This window comes from Dermacentor andersoni, chromosome 8 (assembly GCF_023375885.2).
Source record: "Dermacentor andersoni chromosome 8, qqDerAnde1_hic_scaffold, whole genome shotgun sequence".
Classification (NCBI taxonomy): domain Eukaryota; kingdom Metazoa; phylum Arthropoda; class Arachnida; order Ixodida; family Ixodidae; genus Dermacentor; species Dermacentor andersoni.
In genome coordinates, this window is record NC_092821.1 from 137,689,658 (window position 1) to 137,712,206 (window position 22,549).

Sequence of the window (22,549 nt, forward strand, 5' to 3'; positions counted from 1 at the left end):
GAGATTTATTAGTTGGCCGGAGGCAGCTGCGCTGAAGAAGCCTAGACTAATTTTAATCATATGAAACTAAGACTTCCAAAATGGTCAAAAGTTTCATAGCAGTTGGCATTTAAGGCGAACACGACGACGGACAGCAAGATAACCTCGTTAGGATACGTTAGCGAATGAGTTAGCGAATACCGGAAAGCACTCTTTGCGACTTATTGTTTGCGATATGCTCATATTCTAGGATTTGCTATCTCGTCATGTTAGTTTAGCAAATTTATGTCGCTGTTGTGCTTCATGGAACACTAGTATTCCAGAAATTTTGAAAGGATGGGATAAAGTTCGCGGTATAAAATTGTTTTTATGCCATTTGATATCATACTAGTGTAGTAAAAGCGCAAAGACAACAGATGTTAGGCTTCTTGGTGTGGCTTCATGGACTTCTGATAATGCATGGCCCTTCGAGCCTTTCTATACATATACATTGTTTGCACTGAGGCATCCCAGATACCGCCACCCTTGACAGTTTGATCATTTTCTACACAGCCACACTGGCATCTCTGATAATTATTTTACCTCTATTTCATGGTGAAGAGCCTGTGCGGACCCTCCTGGTTGGTGTCCTCTAAAATGTTGATGAGCTCATAGGCGCGTTTCCAATCTTGACACGTCACTAGTGTTACTTCTTCGCCGCACCATCCTGCTTGGCCGATGCTTCCTACAAGACACACATGCGCGAGTTGGCAAAGCATTCGTATATAGTTTTTTTTTCACTAGAAAACACAAACAGGACCACTGAAGTGCAACTTGCAACTCTATTTCGAATTTCGAAACGGAACATGCGTGTTGTATAGAAGACATACTACGGTATGCGTACTTTCAGAGCAGACTACGCTTCAGGTAAGCGATTTCTTTGTTGGAAAGCGGGAGGGAACGCAGCTCTTCAGATTTAGGCCTTCAGATGTAGCCTTTACTAACATTACATTAGTTGATGAAAGCAGTTCCTATGGCATGTTTTTGAAAGCTTGTGTAGTACAAATAAGAAATACGAATCTAATTGAATAATCCAGACGCCAAAACATGAATAATTGACATTAGCATTACATGTTCCCGATAAAAAAATTCCAATTCCTCGTGTTAAAAACACCCTCGAAACGACCTCTAAAAGAGGTTCGCAACATGCAAATCGACGTACACTGTAGCAGATACTAACCGATGGTGACAGCCGAGAAGTAGCGATGAGTCCGCAGCCAATGCATGGAACAACTGCCACAGCTCAAAGAATATGACTGCTTCATTTGGTGTACAGTCTGCACAGACACATCATCGTTCACGTGGGTGGACAAATTATACAGTAAACAGCAAAGTTTCAAAGTAAAAACGCGAGAGAAAAATTTGGCGCTGGCTGTCTCTGCGACTCCCGTATGATTGTAGAGCCAGCATGGATCGATAGGCACAGCTTGCATTTGCATGATCTTGGTGCTACTGAATTAGGACCATGTGTAGTGCTATTATTGACCTATTAAACCCATACCTGATCTCAGTTTTGTTTTATTTTTATTTGTTGTATTTGTATTTTATTGTGTATTTCAGAAGTGGTCTTTCATCACCATCTCGTTTTGTCTATATAGAAGAGTGGTTTATGTTCGCGGATTAATGTGGTCCATTAATGTGGAATGATCTGAGAAAAGCAACAGCTACATTATGTTACGGTAGCCATGATTGTGGTCTGTATGTCGTCACGGAACAATGGTGTAGCACAAGCAAGATAAGTGCATGGAACAAGTTTAGATATGGGGGTGGCCCGTTGTCATTGGGGAATCTTACTTCCGTATTCAGAAATGCAGCTTAACTTGAAGCTCATGCTGACTCATTTAAATGATGCCTGTCGTCAACGCACCGAAGTAAACGCAATTAGGGTCCTAGGCACATCCATGCCAGGTGTCAGCAAGCATGGGCTTCAAGGTGTGTCTTTGGATACGGGGGTTAAAGTAGCGCGAACAAGACAAAAACGAAGGGTTCAACTAGCTTTGATGCTTTAAGTCATTTTCGATTACAAGCCCACCGCAAATGCCAAGGCTTGAAACAAGCCAACTTCTATATACTTTAGGACAGCGAATGAAGTGGTTCATACGGGATTTCGCAAATGCTGGCAAACACTAGCGGTAAACTTCCGGCAACGGCGCCCCGCGTATCGCACTGGCCACGCTGGCCCACATACTACGTGCGCTTCCATCACCTGCACAAAAGAAATGTGAAGGTGAGCGGCTTGGGCACAGTATTGGTGTCCAGGGTAACCGTAAATAACCAGTAACTAGCACACCATCGTATAGTTCCCAGCGTTGATGGGACAGCCGAACCTCGTTTAATGAAATGGTATGCAACAAACGAATGGATATAACGAAGCACCTTTGCCTTCGAAATTACCAACTAAAATTAGGCCGACGATATACCCGATATAATGAACTAGATATTCAGGGTGTCTACCAAGTGGACATTTTCAGATTCCCCGAGTTTTCCAGGTTTTCCCTGAGCACCTTTGCAAGATTCCCTGAATGAGCCTGAATTGATGAATAGTAAGGAGTAATATCTATTTTATTTAAAAAGAAAACAGAGGGCACAGTGAAAAAAATGGTAATACCCATTCCAAATTGAGTTTAACATTGTCACACACGAATGAAAAGGAAATGCATACATAAGTAAATATTTTTGAATATGAGGTATTTCTATGAACTGATAGCAAGCTCATCGGCACGAGGCCTTAACTTTCTCCAGCTGGAAAGTCAACCTCAACTGTCCTGACATACTATCAGCCCGTACACAACATCTCAGTGTTGGGTTTCACTGCTTTAAAATTTTGGTTTGAATGAGGGACCCCTGCATCTCGGCATCAGCCAATACTGTTTTTTGGGCACAAGCTCCTTCAAAGAGGCGGCAGTATGCTTCCTTTCCCGTTAATTCCTCAGTGCGTCGGTCCTTTCTGTTCTCATCCTTCTGCCACGCGTTCACCCCATGGATAATTTGAAGCATCCTCTTGGTCAGTTGTACAGTCAATGTCCGATTTTTCGGACTCCCTAGGGGCCGCAAGAACATCCGAAAAATCAAGCAGTCCAAAAAAAATGAATGCATGTCTTTAACTGCCTAACGTTGCCGCGGTGGTTCAGCGGATCTGCGTGCGAGAGTGCCAGTTCAAGGCGGTGAGATTAATCAAAATGGCGGCGGAGGTGGCTTTGATTTATGCCATATAAGACCTGCAGTCGAGGTAATATACATTGACTATATGGAGTATGTGGTGGTGCCGCAAAGCCGTGCAAATTATCGGGCATGTTCGAAAAATCGGGTGTCTGGAAAAAATCGGTCGGTAACTACTCTGGCAATACTTCGTGCCGATGACACGGTGTCAGTGATGATTCGTTGCAACTGCTCTGTTACTGGAGCCAGCATTAACATGACTTTCGTTCCCTTTCGATAAAGCTACAGCTAATTTTCCCTGATAAAAGCACAAATTCCTGAGTTTTCCCTGAGTATTTCCAGAATATTCACATTCCCTGAGAATTCCCAGTTTTCTCGGTTGGTAGACACCCCGATATTATGTTTCTGTAACTGACGTGTAACAAAGCGCCATGCATAACCGCACAGTATCACTATCCTTGTGTGGATTCTATATCGGCGAAAGGGGACTTAAACATATACCAATTGCTGCCTTACCCTCTGACATCCAAAACCGAGCAGCAGATTCCTGCTAATCTACTGTTGGTTTGCCAATATTAATCTTAACACACGATGGTACACAGTGAACAGTATTCGCCCTTGCATAATAAAGCAGTCACCGAGTAGCAGCAATTATATGCCCCACTTTATTGCAATCATGGCTTTTAGAAAACTTCAGTTTGACCTAGTTGGTGTTTACTACATATATTAACCACAAATACAGACGGAGCGTGGAAGAGAAATAAAAAACATGGGTGGTGTCATTTTTGTGTTCTCTTCCATTGTCCCCCTCTTTATTTACGGTCAATATGATATGCATGGCTTTTAGGTTACGTACATAAACAACGCGATCGTACACGGTAATCCAAAAACATTGGTAAGATTGCCAAGGATGAATAGGTCTTGCAGCATTAATGGAAGCCTAAATTGCTAATGTAGGATTTTGTCACAAAGGGGTACATGTGCTGTCATGGAGTTCGGCTGCTTCGTCCAGGTAATAAGGAGTGCAGGTGTGCCGTACCAATGTTTTGCACACACATGCCACCTCTGAGAAGAATGCAGATGCTATCAGAATTGCTAAAAGTTATCGAAGATGCATGTCACCTTTGGAAACTGAACTTGAGGAATGGAAATGAGCAAGAGTGGAATTACATTTCTGGTTTCGTTATGTCTTGTTAATTTGCACTACACGAAAAGAGGTCCAATCACAATGTTATGAACTAGACCTTGAAAGAATTGTTTTGGAATGCGTCACTCCGCTCATTTGGTGATTAAGAGATTAAGATCTGCTATTCTTTGAGATTCCTAAGTAATCCATTCCATGTAATGATGAATTACATAATGCATACTCTTACATTTATTTCATATGTGACGCACTAGTTTTGGGTAGCAAATGCAAACAGCGAGGAAACCCATGTTCTCCAGAGTCCATACTTTTTGCCTGCGTTCTAAGAAATTTCAGGGTCCTATATAAATTATACAGCCATAGCCAGGCGAAACAAGTACCATGCAGGAGGCCAACTTGCCTATAATTGTCCAATGACAGGAAATCCATGGCTGTACATGATGCAGCGATATCCATGAAGCCTTAAAATTGCTGGTGGCAATGAACTTTCACAATATTTCCCTGCTTGACTTTTTGTACGGTACCTGTAAGGTATATATATATATATATATATATATATATATATATATATATATATATATATATATATATATATATATATATATATTATAACACCATATGTTTCTGGAGTTAAACCACCAGGTAAGCCTACAACTGACACTAAGACAATTAAAGAACCCCTTGAGTACCTTCGACAGCTAGGTTGCAGTCAGCTTGCGAGAAAAAATGTTATGCTGTTCCACCAGACTATGCATACGGCCCGGCGTTCGACAAATGTTTTGAAACACACAATTTCAGCGCTTTTAATAAACATCCTGTTAAACCATAACCATATGCGCACGTCCTACTCCAACAAGACCCCATTTTCCCTTCGCTTGTTCCCTCCACACATCACACAAGAAACAGTCTTCCGAGGTTCCAAATACGAACAGCCCTGCTTCACTACAATTGTATCTTCTAATATAAATTTTAGGAATCTGCTTCAGCCAATTCCTGGTAGTGAAGAAAGCCCATGATAGACGACCTCTGCTCTCCTGCTCACAGCATTCACAGAGTTCATCAGTGATCCGTGAATGTGCAACTGTATTGCTGCAAGCCTTGCACGAAATGCAAGGCTTGCAGCAATACAATTGCACGTTCACAGATCACTGATGAACTTCGGCGTAAACTAGCTCATGGTTTTTCTTTTCTCTGTTAGGCACTGCCGTGTAGGTAACTCGTTGACTGAGCACTCCATACTCACACCTCGTGCCACCATCGTCGCACTCATGCAACCCCTTGAGCCTCTCGTCGTAACAGGGCTGACCCATGCGCTCATGGTATTCGCGCATACATTGAAATGACGAGGACCGGGTTCTAGTCAATTGTATTCCCGCTGGGTGACAAGAAACAGATCGGCCTGTCGTCAGGTTAACTCCTGTCAGGCTGGTTACGACGTAGAGCTAGATAAGTGGCAAAACTGGGGAAGAAAGTGTGTGGGTGGTCCTGACTGACCACAGCCTCCCGCACGGGGCAGAGAGATGGGACGGCCAAATTCATCTCTCATTGGACACGCATTGTGTAAGCGAGATTGAAAATGGCTTCGAGCTCCTGATGAATTACATGCGTCAAATTTTTTTGACTAGACAGATAAGTTCCAGGTACCTTGTGTTCAAACGAAGGTGTCGCGGCCATATTTGGTAACGTCATAGAATGCTGCGTAGTATGAGGGCTGTACCACATCCAGACAGTTTTTGAGGATTGCTTGCACCAAGTCAACTTTTCCAGATCAGCAGGTTAAAGGCATCTCCAGTGCCCTTCAGAAAGCGGTCGATGTTTTATACCTTATTCATGTCAGATTTTACAACAAGAGCGGGAGCACATCTTGAATATATGCCAGTAAGCATATATTTATCAACCTTGCAACATTCGACGGCTAGTCGAAAGCACTTTCAGGGAAAATTACTCCCTCAAAAAAAAATATAGTATGAAGCACTCAATATTTTCTCGTTTCACAATCAACACTCCATTCATGGCATCCTAACCTTCTGGTGGCAGGAGGAAGGTTCTGAAGAATGCAACAATGACTGACGAGGACATAGCGGCACTGTACGTGACCAATTACCCTGGCGAATCCTGAAGGTGCTCCTCTGCCGGTGCACTGTCTGCACAGAAACGACAGCATCGAACTAAGAGAACACCTCATGAGCCTATTCTGTGATCAAGGTAATAGATACTAACTATCAGTGTCACCATCGCTTACAAGCAGACAGTGGCACATCTTCAGAGCACGCCGCTCCCGGCCACAACGGATGGACAGAGGGCGCTCCAATCGGCATGCATGGCTACGCCGCAACATTGTCGTCATTCGTGTACTTTGCCTCTGCACAGGATCCAGGCAAAGGAAACATTGTCATCCAGCAGACTGTAGCCCGAAGCCATGAATTATAAGTACAAAGAATTCAGTCCAAGGAATTTGGCGAAGTTTCGCACAAAGAACACCGTGGAGAAATATAACTTTGGTAAGCCAATGCCATTCAGGCCGCATCGAAATACTGTGTGCTGTGTGCACTGTTACTCTCTCCATTCTCCAATCAAAATTCTTCACTCACGTTGTAAATAAATCCCTCAAGCTTAATTGTTTTACGATAAGCAACACCTCGTCCCCGCCCAAGTCTGCTGAAGCCCATGGCTTCAGCAGACTTGGGCGGGGACTTGGAAAATTGACAAGCTTTTCCGAGTCGTTGCCATCCTTCAGGGCATCAGAACATAACAATGTTAGTGGGCGTACCGTCAGTGGCCATGCGCTTAGGGTATGTCGGAGATGTGTTTTGTGAACTTACCGATACGGTTTGAAAAACACATTGCCCACCGCCGAGAAAAAGCCATTTGTAGAAGATGCAGGAAAGATGCCGTTTGGGCGTCCAATACAGAACAGTGCATAAACCCTGAGAACGAGTGGCGATGACCTGAAAAGAAAACAAAGTATGTTTCCTTATTATGCATCAAGTTCCAAATCTGTCTAGTCATACGCTAGGTAGTAATTACTCTTACGTAATCCAGTGACCGCGAAGCAGGGTTTTCAATTTCATGAAGTCGCAAGCAGCTAGCGACTGTATAAGCTCCCCTTCCTGCATACCTTTAGGGGTACGAGGGCACCATCAACAATAATCCTCAGGTTTCTGGCTTCTTTCTGATTTCTGGCATTAAGATCACACAGCAGCAGTGCAGGCAGCCACAACGATCGAACGGCCTTTAACGAGGTACTTATTCTGTGCAGAGCACCCGCCGCCGTTTTACATCAAGCACCTACGCCTAGTCACTCTGCCAGGTCACGCAGTGACAGGGGGACCATCCAACTGACCATTGGAAAGAACCCACTGGACCAACATGTGCTTCTGCGCATCCTCATGAGCCCTGACGTCACCACCCGGGTACTTAAGTGGTTCCTTGACTGAGGGCGGCATCACACAGGAGCAGTCCAGGCAGCCACAACAATCAAATGGCCTTTAATGAAGTACTTATTTTGTGCAGGTACGTTCTATTTATATCGTTAAGTAATCATTACTTAGGCTGCCGGACTGCTCCCTACTGTGTGCGCAATATAAGTGACAAGGCTCTTACAACCGTTAAAGAACTTGCTAAGGCTTTGATAGATTTGACTAGTAGACTTGATGAGAAATATGAAATGAAACATGACCTAATGAGCTTGATAAGAACTGAGCTGGACCCTGTAAAACAAGCAATGAACTTCATCAATGAAAGCTTTGAGGCATTTAGAGCAGAAATGCAAACACTAAAGAGCGAAATAACCAAAGTTAAGGACGACAATAGGGAAATAACTTGACTCTTTGTCGAAGGACAAAGAAACCCATCATCATAGTAAGATTTCACTCTCGCAAAGTGAGGGACCGGGTTCTGAGAGCGGCAGAAAAGCAGAGGCTGGCTGAACACGTCCCACCTTGGGATTCAAGGATAGTTCACCAGTGTTCTTGAATGAACACCTTTGTCCAGCAAAAAGATACTTTTGGCAAAAGCATTGCCTGGGTGTCAGACGGCAAAGTGTTAATGCGCAAGACAGAAAATTAGAGAGTTATGCACATGACATGCGCAGAGGACCTCGATAGAGAACAGTAACCGATCAAGACGATTAATAACTCAGAGGTTGAAAGGGCGTGGCACAAACAAAAACATCAATGTTCCATTGCAATATCCACAGCAGAGAGCTGTTTCCAGCATCTAAATGATATCTCGAGCACTCAACAATCTGCAGTAACGGTATTGGCGACAATTGAATGGGGTGTCATAGCTGGTGTAGTATATCGGTGTCATAGCTGGTGTAGTATATTGGCCCCCAAGCTGAAGCTTAGACTTCAGATCAGTCATGGAAAGTGTGCCGATTCAATGTGTAACCTCGCATTCCCAGATAATCAGTGGAGACTTCAATATAGATCTGCTAAAGGATCAGTGCCATGACTACTTGTTCCTCCTACAATCATTTTATCTTAGAAATGTTATAACTGAACAAACACGTTTCTCTGAAAATTCTGCCACACTTAATTGATCACATGCTGTGTACGTAGAAGCTGGTGTTTATGATTTTGCAATTGCTGATCACCACTCTGGCTTTTCTTTTCATGCCACCATCATATTTACATCATACTCTTAAAACAGAAAAGTTGCTCCCGAGATATCACACACGCATTAATTATTCGCAAGTACGCACCCTCTTGCAACACACCATGTTCGAAACGCTGTATAACGATGACGTGCAAGTAGAATGTGATAACATTATTTGCAGTATCATGAATGCAATAAAGCAGTCATCGTATATGTGCACACGACGTAGGTATGATCACGCCATATGTCCTTGGATAACACAACCTATTCTAGCACTACTGTGAAGAAAAAAGATTACAATAATATGAAGTTAACAAAACAAATGATTATTACAAGGCTGAATTGAGCAACGCATAAATCTAAAAGGGGCATATATGCACATACTATGCATATATATACAAGCTAGGGTACTAAAAGACAATCCAGTTTGTTTTGACTGCTCCACTTTGTCATCTATTTAACCATTCATTAAATGCGAATTCCTATCCAGATGTATTCGAAATGGCCAAAGTTGTACCAATATACAAAGCGGGCAACCATAATATTCCCAGTAGCTACAGACTGCTATCTGTATTACAATATCTTTGAAAAATTAATCCCTCTACAGCTGAAGGACTTCCTTAGCAAGAATAACAATTTGCCCGGAACAGCATGGCTTCGTCCCAGGGAAGTTCACATCAACAGTGGTGCTTACTTTATCTCAAATACTGAAGTCTGCCCTCAACCATGAAAAGATTGTTATTGGAATCTTTATCGACATAAAAAAGGCGTTTATGCCATTTGTCACTCCGCACCTGAAAAAACTGAAGTGCTATGGTATTATCGATGGCACATCGCGAAAGCAGAAAGTACTGAACATGTGGTATACCGCAAGGATCCGTATTGGGTCCGATTTTATTCGCTCTATACGTTAATGATTTCCCGTGAATTCTACAATCATCTAAAGCATTAATGTATGCGGACGATACTATAATTTTATTCACAGGTAGTTCACTTGAAACCTTACAATATACTGCATCCCATGAACTAATAGCTATGGTTTCGTGAAAATCAACTAAAATATTAAATGCTCATAAAGCAAAATACGTTATTTTCCATTCAAGAAAGAAAATTCTGAATTACGTTTCAATTAGCATATCATTAAACAATCCAACCACTGAATCAGTATTGCGTATCTAGCAACCATTGTGTATCTAGGCACTATATTTGGCAGTAACGTTAACTGGAGAGACCAAATCAATACCATTTGCAAAAAGTTGTCATTAAACTGTTACACTCTCATACTAGCACATCAATACTTTGATTTGACATTGCTACGAACATTATATTTAGCCTACTTCACTGCCGCCTTAGCTATTGCGAGTCGTGGGGCCAAACGTACATAAGTTATTCCGATTACAAAAACGAGCTATTCATGCGAATACGTTCTCCTCGGTGCGTCATCCTTCAAATCCTCTATTTCAGACGCTGAGTATACTGCCTTCAGAGGCTGCGTATACCGCCGCTTACTGACATACACAACACTACAAGATTTCCTGCTTAGTAAATAAAATAATAAACAAAAACACACCTATGTATCGTGCCATTTTCACGTTTCAGTCGTTAAATACACTGCATGCACGCAACGGTAATCATAATTTCCCTTTACGTTTGAATGCGTGCGGCGAAAGAATTATTCGATTCTCTGGTGCTAAGCTGTGGAACAATTTGCCTCTTGAAATAAAACTCGCAAATCTTGACATTTCATGCAAACGCCATTTCTTATCTTACCAAGCACGTTCATGAGTTTTGTTTTTGTTTTGTTTGTTTTTAGTGCAGTTCTGTGATTATTTATAGTATTTACCGCTTATGTATGATACTTTTGCTATTTTGTTTGTATAAGACTGCTAATTATTGCAATACATTTTTTTGGACCGATCACTCGCCGCTTTATGCTATGAGACCAAATATTTTTGTACGCACTTTTCATATTATTGTGTAAAAAAATTCCCTTTTGATTTGATTTGACCTCAGCAATCTCGACACAAAAGCCACTCGTGCTGGTTCGAGTCCTTTCGGGGTACATGTATTTGAAATAAGTGAAGCGTATCGTGCACTATGTGGGCCCCCTGAGAACGCAATGTTCTTTTTTTGCACTCGCACAGTGGGTGGCTCGATTTTTCTCATTAGAACATACGTAAAGCACCACATTTAATGTACTGAACCTTATGCACACATTGCGAGAAATCCGGTAAAGGATTCAGGTCATCGGAACAAGTTTTTAATAATTGTCTACCCATATAGCAAATCAATTTCCTTCTACACGGAATACTCGAGCTGTCAAAGACTATTCTGGAGGCACTGATTTGCAAACAAGGATTATTAGGTACCACCTCAAACGGCACTGCTGCTTATCTTGCATTTTAGATAAGAGCGCCTCAATGAGGTTTTACATGACGAGGTATCTGAGCATATTATTATGCACGCAATTGAACCTGCCTACAAGATGAGGAGCACCAGCTGGATTCTTAGTGTGTCCACAGAGACCCGCAATGCGTCTGCTGGACGACACGAATGTAGGCTTAGCACAGCGTCGGCCGAGGAATCGCCGACTAGAATGTCCTACAACTTGTTGATAAGCATCGGAAGTGCGATGTAAATTAAGTTTGCATAATCAAGATACAAGAGGACAAAGCTAATGCCTGTGCACATGTGAGAATAAGCACAAGCCAGGTAGGCAATGTGACAAAAAAAAAGACACGAAAGGAGGCAGCATAATTCATGAAAGTATGCACAAATATGACAGTAATTAAACAAGCGATATATTCAGAGTGACTGAAGGAGTGCATAAACCTGAAGTAAGTGTCACTAATGCAGTGCAGCTTCAGAAGTCTATGGCTGGCTTATAGTCGTCAACAAGTATTTTGATTAATTTATTTCCCTTAAAGGCCCCTGAAACAGTTCGTACAAATTTTGTAGATGTGTAGGGTAATGCAGTGCAGCTTCAGAAGTCTATGGCTGGCTTATAGTCGTCAACAAATATTTTGATTAATTTATTTCCCTTAAGGGCCCCTGAAACAGTTCGTACAAATTTTGTAGATGTGTAGATTTGTGCGAAACGTCTCATATTAAGCATATTAAGAGCTACAGACGATTACAAGTTACCCTCCTCCATAGCCATGCATTCCGGTAACCACAGGCTAGCTGGGCATTTCGACAGAACGGTGGAGGCATAAACTCAAGCTGATGAAGGAACTTTAGCATAGACATACATGAGCTGCCTGATGGGTCTCCACGGTCCAGCCACCCGTTGGCGCAGAGCTTCACCAAGAGCTAATATTGCTCTAACCAAGTATAAAACATTTTAAACATCTATAAAGACAATGTGTTAACGATTACACTCCTGCAAAAATTTACACCCGCAGCAAAGAATACATTTTGTTACTGCTACTGTCTGTGGTCATGCAGACCATTCACATTTGCGCTTGGGACACGATGTCGCACCTTGACATATTGCCAGTTGCTACGTTTGCAGTCCACAACGCAACAAAGTCGAATCATAGTGCTTGTGAAAAGACAGACCGACTGACCGCAGAGCTCTCGTCAAAATGAAGCATGCTGTAACACAAGCAGACGATGCTTGCTGAAGTGGAAAAATTATGAATGACGCACTCTGGGCAGTCAATGATCAGAAGGACCTACTCTAACGGCTCAGTCCATTTATAGAAAATCATCGAAATCGTTTCAAGGTCCCTTTAAGAAATTGTTTCAAAAAGTTCAACCAGTATCCCAAAGACAGCATCACTACTTTTCTAACAGTTTACGTTAGACAACACAAGTCAGCACATTGGATATTAAAAAAAACTTGCTATTTGAACTTACTTAAGGTATTAGGAGAAAGGGGGGGGCCAACAGGGGAACATACAATCGTGCTGCACGCACGCAACCGATCGCCACAGCCGGTGTTGTGCTTTGTGCATCTCAGTCACTGCAATAATCTGCGTAAAAAAGAACAATGAAGTGTGTGACCTATTTACACCATGCAGCATTGTTTAGTGCCATTAACGCCACCAGTAGATATACTGCTGCTCGTTTGGACACAATAACTCTTATCGCTATTTAAGTCGCCATGGGAAAGAGACGCCGCGCGAGTTTGAGCAAACTTGAATAAATACTAGTGCATTCAAAAGCTCGTGTACTGCATGCACTATCGTATGCTAATGCATTCACATGAACTAGCATGAGTTTGCACAGCTACTAGAGCACTTGTCATTTCCGTACTAGGCCCCCTACTAGGGCCCCTAGCTGAACAGCAATGGTTAATAGCGGCAGCCGCCTCAAAGTGCGGGCTTGAGTACAACGCAGGGTGTCAACACGGTGCAGCTGTTCGAAGTGAAAATGTGCAATTTCATAAAGCTTTCCTTGCTGAGAAGACACTGACTTTCGCCCTATACATACACGTCCATTCACATGCAGCAAAGAGTCCACCGAAGGCCATAGTGAGTTGGCAGAAAGTGAGTCTTCATGGAGCATTCAAATGATGAGACTATTTGTAATGTTCGTAATAGCCTATGCCTCTAAACCTTACAAAAAAAGATGGCAAGCCTCACAGTTACATGAATAAGTTTATATGTTAGCTTTTAAGAGCAACTATTCGTTTTGTTTCTCAGAAGATAACGTTGCCTAATGGCACATAAGGTAGTCATGTGGGAGCAGGAGTTTTAATGCGAAAAGCGTCAAGGGTCCTGTGTAGCATAAAATGCGGTGTCTGCATTCTGTGTCTGACATCGTATAGCGAACAATCATTCCGAACCACAACCACACAGGCCTTCCGCGTGGCGCAGACGTGTTACTGAAGTAATTGAATTGCTCAAAGTAAGATGCGCCAGAAAATAGTGACGTGCAACCTAAACACAACTTGGAGACAAGATAGCGTCAAATTGTAATTTGAATATACCAGAAAACATAATTCTGTTATGCGGAAACTCACAATATAAACCTCCTTTCCAGTCCTTCTACCATTCATAGAGCGGCACGCTGTGCTCGGTTCCTTGCAACACTATCCAGATGGCGCTAGCCTACATGCCTCCGCAGCCCACACAAGAGGTCGAGCTTCTACCAGAAAGCTTGCTCGCTCACCTTCGTGCATAGTGTATGCCGCCATCGTTTCACGGTAAACATTATGGTTGCATAAGCTGCTATTGCCGGGAAACGTGAGAATTAATCAGTGAGGGTTCTTTGAATGATACAGCGTTCCACTCCTAAAGGTGAAGCTTAGTCCTTCAACATTTTAGTTAAAGCATGTTAGTTCGAGGTATAAATACTTAAAAGGACAATAACGAAATCTTTATTACTAGGAAAACAATAGTCTAATAATAATATAGTTGTTGCTAATAGCTACTTGCTATTTGCCAATACGCGAGCGTCGCCGCGAATTTCGAAGTATGTTCTTGCATGGGGGTTTTCATGGGTGCAATATGAGTCCAGTCCTTGGCTCCTTTATAAATCCCTGCCATCAATATCGACCAATGGACAAATAACCGGACATGAGCAGAGGCTGTCGAAATCGCTGACGTCGCGGCAAGTTGTACTGAATCTTCTAAGTAAGCGTTGCCGCCGGTGTTTCGTATTTTGCGACTGTTTATCATGCTTTATCATGTTTATCAAACTGGCTCTTGTTTTTATAGAAAGATATTTCACCAATACAGCTCAAATTAATTTGTTCTTTAGCATTCATTTTAAAATATACAAGGCTGGCCTTTCACCAGCATTTCCCATTGCACACCAGCGCCACCATATTATTACCATCATGTCGTACGAGTCAATGACCTCATGCCATGCAGCGTACTAAGTGCAGTTGAGCTTGTTAACAGATGTAACAAAGATGTAACACATACACCCTAGTAGTTAATACAATATTCTATAAAATGTTCAATATTTATACAATATTCTATAAATAGTTCAGGGACCCATAGAGCTTTGCGGGTGTTAGCGTTGGGGCACACAGAAGTGAAATTTTTAGAATAGGGCATTGCGTTTGCGGATAGCGTCTTGCGCTGACAGCGCCACTACAGCGTCAAAGAAAAGCTATTATAAATAATAAAATATACCATTTTATGATAGGGATAGTGATCTTGACTTGCGTGTATTCACATTTAATTAAAATTTAGAGGTTATTCTGTAAGCAGCAAACAGTTGTGCTTAGTTTTGATCGAATTCAGAATCAGCGGCGTCTAATGAATCAATCTTCGGAACATACGCTAGTTGGGAGAAAGCGATAATAGCAGTCACTTCTAGCTTGCAAACGTCATGCGTTACCACGAATCGAACCCAGTTTGGTGCTAGGTTAGAGCAGTCGCTTCGATGGGTGCCGCCATGTTTGCCGACGCAAAGCTTTTGGGGCTGCTATTTGGGATCCCACTAAATCGGTGAACTAGCGTTCCCAACGCAAAACCCAAACGCAGTTTGCGTCTCGCACATGTGCAGTGAGTGGTTTCGACGCTATTTTTTTTTCGGGCCCCTATTCTAAACTCTATTGTTTATTTTTTTCTTTGCTGCTAAACAATGTTTAGTATTTTTAGTACCTGATAGGCTCCCTTACAGCGTTGTGCTCTGGGACCTCCTCCTGTATTTTCGTTTATGTATTACACTTAACTCCTATTCTGATTAATAACGTAAACTGCGCCGTCACTAATTCTGAGGGTGGCGTTCCCGCCTACAAAGCTTCTCTGCAATTCAAAGTCCATGCATAATTACTTCACTGTGATCACGTAAAAAAATGTCTCGAAGCGAGAACACAACACTTCATGAAAGATGAGCGTCGAAATGTCACGATCCAAGCTTACTGTAGCAAGAAGCCCACTCACCACTGGTGACAGCGGGCAGAGTCCAATGACTGCGTTCGCCTTGAGGTCGTGACCTAGAAGCACGCGACTGATTTCCACTGCGAATGGATAGTGTCCGTTGCCGTTGCCTTGAAGTTTTGAACCTGGCAACGTCGAGGAAGGCCACCTGCACACAGTATTCAGCAAAATATAATGCTAAGCGCACTAAAGCGAAACCTAGCTAGTTGACACACCATTAGAGATAGAAAGGAGTGATCATAAAGATAAGAAAACGTCACCCTGTCATTGCTTGAATGTGTCATTGGAATTCACCACTCATTAAATAACACTGCGTGCGGATGAAGATACATCCTAATTCATTGTACACGACGTAGACATAACTGCTGTCAAATATACTTCGTAATACTGATTAGTATTTAATGAACTTCAAAACACAGATTTGTCTATGTTGAACTGATGGATGCCAGAAGCACCATCCTCATGCCATCTTGCACATGGACAAAGTAAGAGTATCTTCGGGATCTTTATATGGTAAAAAATAGATGTTCGATGAATCAACACAGAGACGAAGTTGCAGTATTGAATTTATGTTTCTCTGTTTACGCTGCAACCCGCATTTTTGTATTTTGGTGTGTTTGAAACTCACTTTATGGTTCCTTTTTGTCATTTGTTGCGATACAGCAGTCAATACGAAATTGGTGTCAATATTCCGGAACTTGCCAAGACGAATAAGCTACTGACAGTTCGTCATGTAGCAGAGCGAATGCATTAGGTAGGGTTTGCATCCACGTCAAGCGTACTATATTCATCCGCCCAATTGTAATAAGAGGCATTGTCGCAAAACCCACATCTAGCATGACACGTAAAGATACCAGCCTGCACGTGAGAATACACTATGTGAAAGACTTTTTGCAGCGTCAAAACGCATCAAACCATTATCCTTAAGAACGGTTATCATTATCATTAAGAACGGCTTATTTATAACCACAGCAGGATGAAGGCCTGCCAGATCCAATTACCCTTTCTTTGCACAAGCTGGCGTATCCTTATGCGCGCAGGCTTTCATAATTGCGTTCATTCCCCAATTGTAAAACATTACCGTTCATTACCTCTAATTGAATACTACACTGGCTATGCTCGTTTTGTGAAATCCACATCGAAGATTCTCGTAAGGTTCAGAGGAAGCTTTAGCTCTGGGCTTCCGGAAAGTGAAATAATTCGGAAAGCGAAATTCGGAAAAACAAAATAATTTTCCTCAACAACTATCAATGCGAAATTTATTTCAGTTTCAAATTTTTTTCTAATTGCAATTAGTTGCATCGTTTAGAAAACCTTAATAAAAAACTATGGCAACTGCAAACTACATTTAGCAAGTCTAAATCAGAATAAACTGACTTATGCACTTCTGTGAAATATGTTAGAATTGGTGAATACAAATTTTGATTACCTTCTAACAAAACTAACTATTACAGCAAATTTGCCTACTGTAGATGCTCTATTGGATGCAGGTCACAGAACTGCAAGATCTGCATATGGTGCAGTATGGCGGTGATCTTAGATGGTGTATACGTTAACTTCCTGCATCTAGTTCTTTCAATATTAGAATTTTCGGCAATATATATAAAAACTGCAAATCGCAAATAAAGATTCCGCTACATGCGATTAACGAGCGTCGGAACGACAGGTATTCACCCTAAAAAAATTGCAAGGCATTCGTAACTGCCCACTTGGCCTGCAAACAATCATAAAGCAATGTGTAGTGCATGTGTAGTGCATATACATGTGTTGTATATATCTAGTTCTATAAATATGCAAAGGGGTTAGCGAAGACATCAGGGGATTTTTTAAAGGAGTTCTGCAATAGAGATTTCACGCGAAATGCTAAATACATTTCAAGAAATACAAGTATTTTGATGTCCCTTCCCACTTCGTCGATTTCCATATTAACAAAGGAAGGAGACGTCCATACATGTTTTCTGACAGCACAAAGGCACTCAGGCAGAGCATTCACAGAGCAAGGTAGGACAGAAATTCTTTCGCATTTAAGTTTCTCTCTGGTAACGACGAGACGCCTTTCCAGAGAGCAGCAGCCCACAGCCTTATCCTCAGCTGCGCTCCGCGTACGGCGCGCGTCAGATCGCGCCAACGCGCGTCATGCATACGCAGATGCTACAAGACGTATCGTACGCGTCGGAGCTCAGCGCGAGCATAGACATCTACAGACAAATATCGGTGCGCTGGCTGCCTGAAAAAAAAAATCCGACAGGATGTTTGCCAAGGCGGAAATGCCAGCCAAGTGGACGCGCGCGAGGGCGAGGTTTCGCCGCCAAGCGTACGTGTAGTTGGCATTTACACAGATACGGAGACAGATACCAAACGTAGGAATGGGCCTTACAGCGCAAACATAGAGGGAGGACAAAAAGGACGACGTAGACAGCGCTTGTCTACGTCGTCCTTTTTGTCCTCCCTCTATGTTTGCGCTGTAAGTGACGATTTATACCATGGAATTCCAACTAGCCCGTAGTCAAACCTTGCTTAAGTAGGAATGGGCACCCAACAGCGGCGCTCTAAAAATCGAGAGCGTCGTATGCCGTTGCAACGCGGGCGGCCTCATAACATAACCGCGCGGTTGTCGCAAAACGCGTTTAGCGCAGTTACACAGCAGGCGGAACGCCCGTTTGACCGCTAACCCATGCTGACTGCCTTGGTAATATCAAAATAAACCGACGTTTCGCAAGCGCTCAAGATGGCGGAAAGTACATGAACTGATTGCAGTGTGCGTCCTTCGTGGTTCCTTGAAATGCGTGCCGACTGTCTTTTACGGATGCCGTGATAACCATTTGGGAAGACGATCTAGCTCCTCTGCTCTCATACTCAGAATGTGCGCCTCTGCCCAGAGATGACGCAAGCGCGACGGCCCTCTTCCAGCTAACGAAGGGTCACACAATAGGAATCAAGGGTGGCTACCTGCACTACGAATTACGCGTGAAAAAACATGTAGTCGTTAGTTGACGCCGCATGCGTCTGCTTCAGCGTTCTGAGAAACGCGAGCCGCGTCGATATGGCTTGGCAAGCACTCGGAAGCTTCTGACGAGTTTTCAGGCGTTCCGTGCCTGCTCTTCACGCCATGCTCATTTCGTACCAAACTAGGTTGAAATTTTTGCGACCGTGAATGGGTATGCACGTGCGGCTAGTTGTGCAAGACTGCGGATGACGTTAAACTGCGTGTAAAAGAGACACCGCCATTCAGTTTAACAACCGTAAGCGGCGCCCGTGCAAAAAAAAGGTGTTCAGTCGCGCGCCGAGGACTTCTATAGAGAGTTTTTAAATGTAATGTATGTATACATTGGCGCGCAAAACTGGAATCAGTATGCACGGCAATAAATTTAGACGGAACGGGTATTGGAGGCGCTACATACTCCATATGCCCATTTGCGGAATCGAAAATATGTCTTTGCCGCACTTTCTAATCATGCCAAAACCAATATTCTACGCAATTTCACTTCGCCTTCCCTGTCTTTAGAAACCAGCACTGAACTTCTGTTGCTTGACTAGGGCTGCCTACCCAGGTAGCACAAAAGAAATACATAACGTTTTTATATCGTTTATCCGAGACGAAAGAAACGGTTTAAAGAGATGAGTAAGACAACTTCGCTGGTAAAACGTCGTATATGCCTGCTAATGTCCGGCTTACTTTTTTCAGACGATCTAGAACAGCTCTTCAAAACGTATTCAAAAAGCTGGTCATGACATGGGGTTGGGAAAAACAAATACTTCCTTTGCCAGGGCTTTTCTAAACGATTTCTAAACGCTTTTAAGACGTTATCTAAAAGCTGATCTAGAAGTAGTCTTGAAAGGTTTACGATAATCAAGCTCGTTTTCGCGGCTTCCAAATGAATCGAAGCGTCTAGTGCTACTGAGCTCCTGGCGAAGTGCCAAGCACTGTTGCCTGCAGAGGCCGACACATCCTCGACCAAGTCACCTGACGCATGTCCACGAAAATGAATTCGCAATGCCGCTTTGGTGTGCAGCAACAAGGTTTGCAAACAAAATGGGAATGACATCCCGCTGAGAAATGGGCGCGTGTTGACAATCGGTCAGGCCAGGATTTTTGTGCCAAGAGCACATGAAACCAGCAAATCACAAGCCAACACTTTATTGCAAAAATAGTACTTATGCAAGGTTTGTGCAAAATATATGAGAAATGCAAGGTACATCTAATTAAAAGCACATCAAGAATCCCTAAGGCTACCAGAAACAAGGAACTAGAAATTGATCAACAATGGCTAGAACATGCATAAACGAAATTGGTAAGTGCGCATACAATCACGAACAGCAAGAACGCGAAGTGTGCTATGAGATGAACAGACTAGTTAGAATTTTACCAATAATCTAGGAGCTTGAAAAGAACACAAAAATGAATAAAGACAAATACGATCAAAAATCAATACTGTGACAAAAACGACAGAAGGTGGCATCGTGTACCCACCACGCACGCCCGAGTCCTTCCACGGCGATACGTTCGAATATGTGGAAGACTGGTTAGAACACTTCGAGCGAGTCGCGGTTTCAGCGGCTGGGACAAGGCAAGGAAGCTTCGCAACGTGTACTTCGCGTTAGAAGAGTCAGCGAGCCCATGGTACGTGAATCATGAAGCGGCGCTACCTTCATGGGAAGAATTTCTGACAGTTGCTTGCCACTAAGCCAGCACCAATCGGCGAGAGAAGGCAGAGCACGCTCTCCAAGCTAGAACCCAGCGCACTAACGAGAGTGCGCGTAACTGGCATGTGGAGAGCAAGTGGAGAGCAGCAAGGAGAGCATGGAGAGCAGCAAGTGCTATGTATTTTTACCTATCAACTTAATGAACCGACATCCCTAAATGCCTAAGGGGCTCCTCCGTTTGACGTCCGCTTGGAAAATTTGTTGCACAAGGACCAAGAACAGAGGGTGCCCTATTGCACGAAGTGCACGAAGAGCGCACAAATCGAAAAAACCGCGCGAGCGCTTCCGTAACTCCGTGCGTACACACGGCACACGCACGAAACTCGGTCGAGGCCGCGCAGCGCGGAGACCGGCACCAGTCACAAACAGCAAAAAATAGTGGCTACCTGGAGTAACAGGATATTTTACGCCAAGGGGATCGAAGAACATCGAATTCGGCCGTCTCATATTGGACACAAAGTTCCTCGTAAGACCATGAAATACCAGTCACGTGGGATAAAATGAGCCAAAATGCAATCGAAGCTGAATCGCACAATATTCTACTAGTGCACTGTAGGCCAGGGCACGGAGGGCACGGAAATACGACGGGCACTTCACCTCACGTCTTACGCTACCGTACTCGTGATGAACATTAATTAAGAGCCCGTTTGTCAGTTCTCTTGTCTGCAACATTCTTGCTAAACGGAATAGTGAAATACAACAGTGACTGGTGTCTACAGGATATTGGCAATGTGCGCAGAATTCGCATTCCCACCTTTCTTCACATCCTGCAAAACTTGCTACTAGTTTCACGCATGACGATCGATCCCGATGCAAGGCACACAAAAGCAACATTTCGTCTCGAACTTTCATCTTAATACTGCTCTTAACGCCTTAATTACAACGTCACTGAAAAGGCCGTCACATGGCCATAGCGACATGACAATGAGCTTGAAGAGCGAATTAGTGCCCTCCACTCGGCGCTCTCGAATGAAAAACTCCAGCTGCTCTTCAAATTAAGATTATACAAACAAATCGCTGCACATGCAGTGCCAAGGAAGACAACAAAGCAGAATACTTACTTGACAAAGGACAGCGCGACCAAAAACTTAGAAACACGACTGCTCACACGAGTAGAACTATGCACAGACCGCTTTCACACGGCAGCCTTGGCCACAGCTCAGCTGCTCTCCAAATTAAACTCACACAAATAAATCGCTGCACACGTAGTGCGAAGTAAGACAACAACAAAGCACGATACTTGCTTCACAAGGGACAGCGCAACCGAAAACAGCGAGAAATACACGACTGCCCCAACAAACACAATAGCGGAACTATACAAGACTGTACACAGACAGTTTTCACGCGGCAGCCAAAGCGGCCTTCGCATAGAATGGCCTTCGACACACGCTTGGTCAGGTGACCGATGTGATGACTGATGACGGTATCGTATCGCCACCTTGCGTAAGGTTGGATGGTTGGATTGTGTTCACGGCATGGTTGACGGCCTGTCTGTTGAAGCGCAGCTGGCGCCGCCATATAGGCGCCGCGGTGTGAGCGCTTGGTGTGCGCGTCGTGCGCGTTGTGCGTTTATGTGTATCGACTGTGAATCATGTCGCGCAGAGCCAGACGCCGCCCCCTCTTCCGTTGCTCTTTCGCGCGCTGGCTCGGTTGCTAGATTTGCCGCTCCGACTCAAACTAGAGCAGTGAGCTGGCCGTTCCCGTTGTGCATTTCGCAGGCCTTTCATTTCGGACGCCGTCAGTGCCGCATCATTGTGGTTAGACGATCGGCGCGTCTGACATTGCGTTATCACACCAAGCTATGCGCCCAAGCGTGCCGAGACCATACCGTTGAGTCCCATGAATATTAAAGCGAATAGCTTACTTTCTCCGGCTGTTTTTATGCTTGTTAAGAAGCCAGTGGTCGGCAGTAAGTACTGTTGATGTGCAAGGAACACGTTCGTTCGTTCTTTTTATCTCTCGCCAATTATATTTCGCCCGCTTTCTTTCGTTCCCTCGCTCGTTCGGGCTATTCGCTGGTACTGACATTCATCGACGGTGGTTTCTCCACATATGTTTTTGTATACATTGTGCTCACAGTAGA

The 22,549-nt window shown here is 43.5% G+C and overlaps 1 protein-coding gene across 48 annotated transcripts in view; it reads right to left on the reverse strand.

Annotated features, from left to right (window-relative positions):
* LOC126525796 (uncharacterized) overlaps window positions 1-22,549 on the reverse strand; it is a 129,296-nt gene that overhangs the window by 101,203 nt on the left and 5,544 nt on the right. For 47 of the 48 annotated variants that reach the window (XM_072289959.1, XM_072289940.1, XM_072289929.1 and 44 more), the window contains exons 2-7: window positions 15,766-15,910; window positions 7,144-7,269; window positions 6,564-6,683; window positions 6,346-6,489; window positions 1,199-1,295; window positions 562-703 (exon numbers count right to left, since the gene is read on the reverse strand). In XM_072289959.1, the coding sequence (XP_072146060.1) occupies window positions 564-703; window positions 1,199-1,295; window positions 6,346-6,489; window positions 6,564-6,683; window positions 7,144-7,269; window positions 15,766-15,910 (772 nt within the window). In that variant the 3' untranslated portion in view covers window positions 562-563. The remainder of the gene's footprint in view (window positions 1-561; window positions 704-1,198; window positions 1,296-6,345; window positions 6,490-6,563; window positions 6,684-7,143; window positions 7,270-15,765; window positions 15,911-22,549) is intronic. The other variant, XM_072289969.1, reaches the window with a different exon arrangement.